Below are 10283 nucleotides of genomic sequence, written 5' to 3'. Positions count from 1 at the left end.
ATCTGTGTGCTGCGTCTGTGAAACCGGGAAATTTAGTTTGCTTTTGGCAAAGAGAATTTTGCCAAACAGCTCATACTTCTTCACTTCATCTCGTCAAGCCTTCAGAAAGTCAAAAGTGCAAGCATCCACCGCTGCAGCTTTTTAGACTTCGGTGCCTGGGGGAAAAAGTTGGGGGAGGAACAGGAGGAAAGAAGCGGCCAGGAAGAAGGCCAATTTCGCTGCCCGAGTGGCGGCCGCGCCCGTTCCCCGGGGACCGCCAGGGGGCGTGGCGGCCCGCTTACGGCAGAGCCTTGGGCACGTGACCACCGTCCAGCCCTCCCGCTTTACGGCCCGTCGCCGAGGCGGCGGTTACCTTGGGGACGGGGCTTGCGTGGCAACGGTAACTAAGGAGCTCGCGGTGCAGAAAGCCAGGGCCGCTGGAGGCGGGGAGGTGACCGAGGGGTCCAGGCGGCGGGACGGCCCGGCCACTGAGGCCCACGGAGGGCGCGCTCTGTGAGTCGGGGGCGGGGGCCCTGGCGTGGGAGGGCCCGGTGCCCCGCGGGGGGCGCTCGCCGCACCCCGGCCGGGCCTGGGGCGGCCTCGGAGAGACCTGAGCTGCGCGTTGTGCCCCCAACAGGCCCCCACACCTTCCTTCCGCCCCTCCCCCGAAGCCGCGCATCAAGATGCGCTGGCAAAGTTTGCAGTGGGCGCAGGCCTCGTGCTGAGGGCCCCTTGCTGGAAATCATAGTAATGATTTTTGAGATGCAGGAACCAAGCGTCAGGGAGGTCTGCTTCTTTCTAGCGGTGTGATCTGAATAAGTCCCTTCAACTCCCAGAGCCTCACACTCAAGTTTGGCGGAAGGAATAAACCAGAGACTATGCTAGAAGGCGTTTAAACTTTGTAAACAGCTGCCACCTTTCTCAGCCACTGGGCTGCAGCTGCGTTGAGCATTTGACATGGCATCTCAACCCCAGAATTTAGGGCTCTCATTTTTATTTTGCCTGTGAGCAAATTTGGACTCTGAGGGGTATAGTGACTTGCCCAAGGTCACAGAGCAAGTGAGTGGTGGAACCAGGTAGGGTTCAGTGCTAGGAGAGGCCGGTTGCAAAGCCGGCTTTTAACCACTAAGCACATTGCTTCTGCCCTTATTTACATTATTAGTATTGTCGTTAATGTCGGGGTTATCATTTGGCTGCCTGAGGGAATATGAATATATATAAAGTGAGCTAAAGGGCTCTAAAGTTATTCCTAGAAAGGCGAGAGGCCCTGGGATCAATATGTTGAAGATTTGGGACAGGCTTTCCCAGGAGTATGAAATTATTTTTATTGCTGTGGAAAGGAACCAGGGCCAGCATTGCACATTTCATCGATAGGTTAGTGCACCAGGAAATTACAATGGGAACTGCTGATTGTTATGGTCAAAATTTCTCTAGAGAAAACTCCACAAAGAGGAATGTCAGACGCAGGGGAAGACCCACTAGAAGAAACAGAAGAAGATGGAGAAACAGAAATGGAAGAAGAAGAAGAAGATTATAATTCGTATTATAGAGAGGTAGAAAGTATGCCACAGAAATTAAAGGAAGATGATATATTAGTATGGAGACAGCCTCGGGAGGAGGGGGAGCAGGAGGAGGAGGAGGAGGGGGAGCAGGAGGAGGAGGAAGAGGAAGGAGAGGAGGAAGGGGAAGAGAAGGACGGGGTGGAGGAGAAATGGGAGAAGGGGGAGGAAGGGGGAAAGGACTGGGAGGAGGAGGAAGAGGAGGAGGAAAGAGTGGAGGAAGAGGAAGAGAAGCAGGGGGAGGAGGGGGGAGGAGTGGGAGAGAAAGAGAAGAAAGGAGAGGAGGGGGAGGAAGAATGGGAGAAGGAGGAAGGAGTGGAGGAGAAAGGGGAGGAAGAGGAAGAAGGGGGAGAAGGTGGGAAGGAGGAGGCTGTGAGAGAAAAAACGGAGGAAAAGGCTGCAGCAGCACGGGAGGAGGTAGCTGCAGGAGTACAGGAAGAAACCACAGTGAAGCCCCAAGAAATCACCAAGTCCAAGATCAGTTTGGAGAAACTTACATTGACTGATTCCCAGTCAATCTTGTCGGGAACTTTTCTAGTAAGTAGTAACTGTAAATCGTTCATTCATTCATTCATAATCATTAAATGACTGCTTACTATATACCAGGCTATGGAGATACAAATAAGATACAATCCATTCTCTTAAGGAATCCTAGGGAGTATCAGGAGGCAGACCTGAGCTCTATAAAACAATATGCTAAATGCAGTGATTGAAAGATGCAAGGGAGACATTTAAAAAACAAAACAAGAAAAACAGGGACACTTAACCCAGCTAGGAGGATGGTCAGGGGAAGCTTCCTGGAGGAGGTGTGCACCAGAGCTGATGGAAAGAGGGGCTAGGGATTAGCTGGAGTGTGCTTGTTTTAGAACAGAGTCAGTGTGATTATAGTAATGGAGGCTTTCCACAGACTCATCCTGGAAGAGAACTCAGCTGTGGTCCAAGGAGAAGGGACTCTGTGCCGAGTCTGTCCTCGGAGAGGACCAGTGCCACTTAGAAGAATGGTTCTGCTGTGTGGTTCTGCTGGTAGGCCAGGAATAAACCTGGCACACCCATGACTCATTTAAGTACAAAACGTCCCAGGCTCCTTTTTAAAGTGCTTCATGGTTCCCATGTGAGGCTAACGCTGACTGGCTGATTAGGAATAGAAAGGAAAATTTATGAGGGAATACGGCAGCACATACTGTAACTGGAATCACAATCTTCTTTTCTTTCTTTTTTAAGAAAACCCATAGTGGTGATGAGTCAAAGCGTGCATCAAAGCATTCAGAAACAAATGAGCTTTTTAGAGACTTGAGCTCACAACGAAGATTTCTTGATTTGGAGCAAATCAGTTCTGAGGAACTACAGATTAGTTCCCCTGACTCACAGCCCTCTAGCAAGCTTGGGCAGAAAATCCACCAGATGCCCCAAGATGAATCGGGACAAGAAGGGACAGATTTGGAAGCAGAAAAGGGAGAAGGGATACAAGACAAAAGACTATCAAACTTAAGTGAAGAAAAAGGAAAAGAATTCCAGCCCAAAGCAGAGATCCCCGAGGATTCACTGGTGGCCACCAGTGAGGACATTTTGTTTCGAAAGGATGACAAAGCCAATGTGTACCCTTTGGTGAGTGTCATGTGCTTTTTGATTTCCTCCAACACTCGGAGAGCATTGTGAAATGGGGGAGTTTTATGCACATGGAAAAAAAAATACCACCAGAAATATCCTTTTTAAACTAACAATAGACTTGTGTGTTTTAAAGTTCAGTTCAGCGCTCCAGCTGGACACGCATGACAGACTACGGACAGGAACGCCGCATCTGGGTCCAATAGTGTTGCTCCGCAGGCAGGAAATTCCGGACGTGGTTTGTCTGTTGCATAGGGTGCTGGTTTTGGTGGGAGACTCAAGCTCCATCTCTCCTCCTCCCTCCCCCTCCCCCTCCCCTCTCCATTTTCTCACTTTGTGCTCCTCCTCCTCCATTCCTTCCCCTCTCCCCCCTCTCCTCACCTCTTCTGCCTTAGCTTGCTTGATAGCTTTACAAGCTCCTAAAACCATTACAGGCTCCTAAAACTATCCATTACCAAGATGGGTCAGAAAGTGCAGGGTGTGGACTGGGGCACCTGGGTGGCTCAGTCGGTTAAGCCTCAGGTCTCGATCTCCAGGTCTGTGAGTCTAAGCCCCGCGTCAGGCTCTGTGCTGACAGCTCGGAGCCTGGATCCTACTTCAGATTCTGTGTCTCCCTCTCTCTCTGCCCTTCTTCTCTCTCTCTCTCAAAAATAAACGTTAAAAAAAAATTAAGAAAAAGTGAAAGGTATGGAAAAAAAGTGAAAGCCACTGTGAAAAGCACCAGGCAGTCCAAAGGAATCTGCCTTTGCTGCCACTGACAGTATTCCAGGGAGGCACCATCTGCGAGGAATAAAAATATTATCATTTACCAAGAGAAGGGAGAGGAAAGTTTTTTTCCCCCCTTCTTCCTCCATCTGCTTCTGACAATTGCCTCCTAGGATTCATCTCCTGTTTTTCTTTTTTCCCTGCAGAGTTGGCCTTTGGAAGATTTGTAAGCAACTGAATGTACATAAAGCGTTTAATGTAGTTCGGAACATATAGGGCGCACTTGAGCGTCAACAGCTAGATGGCAGTGGTGGTGGTAATGCCGATGAGGATGATGGAAAATGTCTAGCGAGAAGGGCAGACAACTGACAGCCTCCTTTCTGTACATTTGGCTTACTTTGAGCAGTGGAGTTCAAGGTCAAAGCTTGAGATTATTCTGTCCAAAAGAAAGAATAAGTAAGTTTTAGAGCCCTTGAAGACTTTTGTCTTGTTTAGCCAGCTAATAAGACATCATGTAATATCACTAATGAGACCAGGTGACCCTTGTGCCAGGGGTTTGGGTCTCCTGTTAACCTTGGGCTCACCGCAGAACCAGACCTCTCTCTACAAACTTGTTTAGCGCTTTGAGTATACCTTCTTTCTTTTCCCGTTCCTGTATTGTTTTTCCTTTCTGTTAATATTACTAGGTGCTCCATACATTAAAAAAAAAAAAAAAATTAAACAAAGCAGATTCCCCTTCTTACACTGACCACGCCCATCCCAGTTCCCTGGGGTGACTACTGTTACGGTTTAGTATAACTGTAGATCTTTCCAGACCTTGTTCTGTGCATCTACAGACCTGTTAGCTGTGTACTCCCGTGAGTGTGTGCACACACACACCATGACACCCATTAGTTTTTGTTCTCTTTACCAGTGACAGATTCTGCATGTCTGCAGAGTATTTTTCTACTTCATATATCTTGGAGGATTTTGTTTTATATCAGTGAATGTAGATCCATTTCCTCGTTAAAAATTTGTTTTAATTTTTTTAAATGTTTATTCATTTTTGAGAGACAGGGAGAGACAGTGGGTGAAGGGCAGGGAGAGAGGGAGACACAGAATCGGAAACAGGCCCCAGGCTCCGAGCTGTCAGCACAGAGCCAGACACAGGGCTTGAACTCATGAATGGTGAGATCATGACCTGAGCCGAAGTCGGACACTCCACCGACTGAGCCACCCAGGTGCCCCTAAAAAAATGTTTTTTAATGTCTATTTATTTTTGAGAGAGAGAGAGAGAGACAGAGCGTGATTGGGTGAGGGACAGAGAGAAAGGGAGACACAGAATCCGAAGCAGGCTCCAGGCTCTGAGCTGTCAGCACAGAGGCTGGAACTCAAGAAATGTGAGATCATGTCCTGAGCCGAAGTTGAACGCTTAACCAACTGAGCCACCCAGGTACCTGCCCCCATTTCTTCATTTTAAATTCAGGCATTTCCCTATTATTGATGGCCATTTATGTTCCTTCTGATTTCGTGTTCTCCCTAGAGGTGCTTCAGTGAGCATGCTTCTGAATCTCTCTCTGTGCCCGTGGCACCCTCCGTTTCCTTTGGGGTCCCCTGCCTCATCCCAAAGGCCTTGAGTGGCTCATGGGGCTCATGGACACTGTCTCCAGCCAAGAAAGAAAGGTATCCTGCATTTATGAGAGGGGATCTTGTGACTGTCAAATGTAATGAAATCTGGTTTTGACAATAACGTTTTGTTTTCATGTTTTACAGGAAAAGATTGCCATAAGAGATGGCTATCTGCGTGATTGGTCACCATGAGTGCAAAATGCAATGAATACTGTGTGGTTTCAATTAGTGTGAGCACTGCTTGACAAGGAAGTTCTGTTAATACCGAATGAACGAGTTACTAAAAATCTCTAATCACTTAGCCATCGCTTTAGACAACACCACATTCGATTAATTGGCCTTAGTTAATTTTTTTTAAGCTTACTTATTTTGAGAGAGCGCATGTGAGCTGGGGAGGGGCAGAGAGAGAGACAGAGAGAGAGAGAGAGAATCCCAAAGACTCCGAGCTGTCAGCGCAGAGCCGGACCCGGGGCTCAATCCCACAAACTATGAGATCATGATCTGAGCCGAAATCAAGAGTTGGATGCTTAACCAACTGAGCCACCCAGGCGCCTGGTGTTAGTTAATTTTTTAAATGGACTGTTTTTTTGTTTTTTTGTTTTTTTGTTTTTAAGTAATCTCTACACCCAGTGTGGGGCTGGAACTCATGACCCTGAGATCAAGAGTCGCACACTCTACTGACTGAGCCACCGGGCACCCCTAAATGGACTATATTTTTGAGGAGTTTAGGTTTATAGCAAACTGAATGAAAAATAGAATTCCCTTCTACTCCCTTGTGCCTCCTCCCTGCCTAGGTTCTCCTTTCATTAATATCTTGCATTAGCATGGGACATTTGTCACAGTTGATGAGCCGATATTGATCTGTTGTTGTTATTTTTTTAATGTTTATTTATTTATTTTGAGAGAGGGAGAGAGAGCAAGAGAGAGACAGAGCGAGTGAGCGGGGGAAGGGCAGAGAGAGAGAGAGGGAGAGAGAGAATCCCAAGCAGGCTCCACACTGTCCACGCAGAGCCTGACACAGGGCTCAAACTCACGAATGGTAAGACCACGGCCTGAGCCGAAATCAAGAGTCAGCTGCTTAATCCACTGAGCCCCCCATCTGAACCATTTTTAAGTATACGGTGTAGTAGTAAGTACTTTCACACTGAGGTGCAACCAGTGCCTGGAGCTCATCTTGCAAAACTGAAACTCCCTACCCATTGGACAACAGCTCCCCATTCCCCAGCCCAGCCCCTGGTAACTGCCATTCTACTTTCTGTCTCTGTGGCTCTGACTCCTCCTCTAGGGACCTCATGTAAGTGGAATCCTACAGTATTTGTCTTGGTGTGACTGGTGGATTTCACTTACACAGTGTCCTCAAGGTTCATCCATGTCGTAGAGTGTGTCAGAAACTCGTTCCTTTTGAAGACTGAATAATATTCACATTTTGTTTGTCCATTCATCTGTCAATGGACACTTGGGTGGCTTGGCTTTTTTTTTTTTTTTTTTTTTTAATGGTTACTTAGTTTTAAGAGAGAGAGAGAGACAGTACAAGCCAGGGAGGGGCAGAGAGAGAGAGGGAGACACAGAATCTGAGCTGTCGGCACATGGCACCATGTATATAAAGCGTTTAATGTAGTTCGGAACATATAGGGCGGCTCATATGAGGAACAGCTCAGGTTCTGAGCTGTCGGCACATGGCCCAGTGGGGCTCGAACTCACAGACCATGAGATCATGACCTGAGCCAAAGTCGGTTGCTTAACCCAACTGAGCCACCCAGGTGGCCCAACCTTTTGGCTTTTGTGAAAGATGCTGCTGTGAACCTGGGTGTATGAATGTCTCTTTGAGACCCTGCTTTCAGTTCTTTTAGGTGCGTGCCCAGAAGTGTGATTGCTGCATTATGTGGTATTTCTGTTTTCAAGTTTTTGAGGAGTCCCCTTGGTGTGTCCATAGCAGCTGCACCATTTCACGTTCCCACCAGGAGTGCACCATGGTTCCGATTCCTCTACATCCTCATGAAATTTACCCTCAAGCATTTTTTGTTAAGTTTTTTTATTTATTTTGAGAGAGAGAGCAAGCAGGGTAGGGTTAGAGAGAGAGAGAATCCCAAGCAGGCTTTGCACCATCAGCGCTCAAACCCACGAGCTGTGAGATCATGACTTGAGCCAAAACCCAGAGTCGGACGCTTAACCGACTGAGCCACTCAGGCACCCCAGAATTTACCTTTTTTTTTTTTTTTTTTTTTTTTTTAATTTTTTTTTTTTTCAACGTTTATTTATTTTTGGGACAGAGAGAGACAGAGCATGAACGGGGGAGGGGCAGAGAGAGAGGGAGACACAGAATCGGAAACAGGCTCCAGGCTCTGAGCCGTCAGCCCAGAGCCCGACGCGGGGCTCGAACTCACGGACCGCGAGATCGTGACCTGGCTGAAGTCGGACGCTTAACCGACTGCGCCACCCAGGCGCCCCCAGAATTTACCTTTTAAGTGTACAGTTCATTGGTCTTTAGCCTGTTCACAAGGGTGTGCAACCATTACCACTATGCAATTCTAGAACGTTTTCATCCCCCCCAAGAGAAATCCATCCCCCTTAGCAGTCACTCCCCACCCCCTCTTCCAGCCGCCCCACAGCCGCTCATCTACCTTCTGTCTCTGTGGATGGAGTCACACACTCTGCGGACCTGTGTGTCTGGCCTCTTTCAGAGTCATGGCTTCAAGGGTCATCCACACTGTAGCACGTGGCTGAGGACTTTCTTGAAGTGATTTCTCCTCTTTGGACTGATGATGTGAAATCTTTCTCCTCCAGAGACTGTGCCAGGAGCGCCTAGCATCCTAGCTCTGGCCTCGGCACACTTAGTGTCTTGCTGGTTTTATCTTTGTCTTCCAGACCTTGACCTGGTCTTTCGGCTGGAACAGTTCTCTTCCTGTTTACTATATTCGAGATGAAAACCAGAGAGTTCTTCTGTATGTCTGCGCTCACACCGCGGTCATCTACAACGTTTTCAATAATAATCAGCACCATCTTCAAGTACGCAAGGTTTTTGTTTTTTGTTTTTCGTTTTGTTTTGTTTTTACCACAAGCAAAAGAGGTTGTTTTTCACTAGACTACAGCATTTTGTTTTTTGTTGCAAGGGCTGACTTCATTATATCACCATCGTGTTTTCCTACCTCTCTTCTGAACTATAGCAAATCTTGTCTTTAGAAACCCATTTTATTACTCACTGTCTGTCTGACCCTAATCAGAATCAATTAACAAATAGCAATTGATTTTAATTTTATAGCAACAAGAATTTAAAGCATTTGTATTTTTTTTTCTGCATTTCCCTAAAAGTGTGGTCAGGATAGATCATGTTGTCTCCACACATCTGGGGGGAACACAAAAGGCTTCAGCAGGGATTCAAACCCTTTGCAGGTTTAAAAGGGCATCCGTTGATCCTTATAATCATGCTGAGAAGTGGGTGTTAATATTCCCATTGTACAGAAGAAAAAACAAAGGCTCAGAGCAGGTTAACTGACTTGCTTGAGCCTGCACATGAAGCCAGGTCTTGAATCCAGGTCCCCTGACTTGAAAGTTTTGAGTAGGTTGGTTTTGTCCTATCCTGTTCCCCCCCCCCCCCCTGAACACCTTTATTTGTTTTCAGCGCCCTCTGTGCCTCCCCAAGTGTCCCACATGCCTGCCTTCCCCACACCACTCTGCTTCCTCCGTTCCTGACATTTTCATCATTTATCTGACCAAATATCCTCCTTTCTTGGACTTCTCTGACTTTCCACTCGTTAACCCGATGAACAGTTCCATGTTACCCTTTTCAATGGACATATATTTTAATAAGGACCTTCTTTAATCAATACCTAGGTCAAAAACATCACAAAGGATTTTCCCATAGTCCATTGTGCCAGGGATCCAAGCCATGTGGGTGCAGCTGGAAAAAGTTGCTCTCTAGAAGGCCAGGAATACACACGAAACCAGCCAGCACCACTCTGCAGAGCTCAGTTGAGTGTGTGGGACTGTGCACAGTGGTAATGGCACAGGGAGAAGGGAGAGCTGGTGTCTGCAGAGTCAGGAAGAAGCAGGAGTGGGCAGAGGGGCTGAGAAATGGGGACAATGCCAGGCAGGTCAGAGTGAGCTGGCTGGGAAAGGCCTTGACCATTCATTCATTCATTCATTCATTTCACAGATATTTCTCATAACATCTGTTGCAGATTCTGGGTCTGTAGTCATGAACAAAACAGATCCAGTCCCCCCTACCTCATGGAGCTTATAGTCTCGTAAATACATAACTATGAATTATAACAAGCACTCCAAAGGAAATGTGGGAATGCTATAGGGGAGAGGTCAAGAGTGAGAGCCGGACCTCAGATTGGGTTGCCTGGGAATGCAGACATGCCCTTCATGCCGAGATCTGACTGATGAAAATGAATCAACCAGGGACAGGTTGGGGAGGAGCACTCTAGACTGAGTTTGCAGGCCTGTGCGTGGGGCCCAGAAAGGAGGCCAGTATGGCTGGTGCAGAGTGAGCGAGGGAAGATGAAGAAGGGTGGAAAGAGGCTATTTCCTGGCAGGGAGCACTACCGTTTTTTCTGTGTTTCCAGAAGATTCCTGAGTTACTGGGAAAGGATTATAGGGGGCTGGGAATGAAAGCAGATAGACCAGCGAGGAACCTTTTGCTCCAGAGCTGCTCAGTGACCTGATGTGGACACTGTTTTAGGGCGATGAGGCCGGCAGGAGCTTCCAGGGGACTAGGCAGAACCCCAACATTTATTCTCAACCTGGGTTCAGAGTGGGGGACATGCCTATACCTGTAGGACACCCCTGTTCTTGTGGGCAGTGGGGCTTATCCAGGTGTTTTGA

General features: G+C 47.6%; 1 protein-coding gene across 7 annotated transcripts in view; it reads left to right on the top strand.

Moving 5' to 3' along the window:
- Positions 1 to 359: 359 nt before the first annotated feature.
- Positions 360 to 10283, top strand: part of CFAP251 (cilia and flagella associated protein 251) — a 68076-nt gene continuing 58152 nt past the window's right edge. For 6 of the 7 annotated variants that reach the window (XR_006707902.1, XM_045459695.1, XM_045459694.1 and 3 more), the window contains exons 1-4: positions 360 to 492; positions 1414 to 2075; positions 2760 to 3143; positions 8322 to 8462. Coding sequence is in view for 6 of the 7 variants with exons in the window: in XM_045459695.1 (XP_045315651.1) it covers positions 1434 to 2075; positions 2760 to 3143; positions 8322 to 8462 (1167 nt within the window). In the remaining variant the exon portion in view is untranslated. The remainder of the gene's footprint in view (positions 493 to 1413; positions 2076 to 2759; positions 3144 to 8321; positions 8463 to 10283) is intronic. The other variant, XM_045459700.1, reaches the window with a different exon arrangement.

The sequence above is a fragment of the Leopardus geoffroyi genome, chromosome D3 (assembly GCF_018350155.1).
Source record: "Leopardus geoffroyi isolate Oge1 chromosome D3, O.geoffroyi_Oge1_pat1.0, whole genome shotgun sequence".
Classification (NCBI taxonomy): domain Eukaryota; kingdom Metazoa; phylum Chordata; class Mammalia; order Carnivora; family Felidae; genus Leopardus; species Leopardus geoffroyi.
Note: the sequence above shows the minus strand (reverse complement) of the source record. Positions and strands in the feature narration are given on the sequence as shown.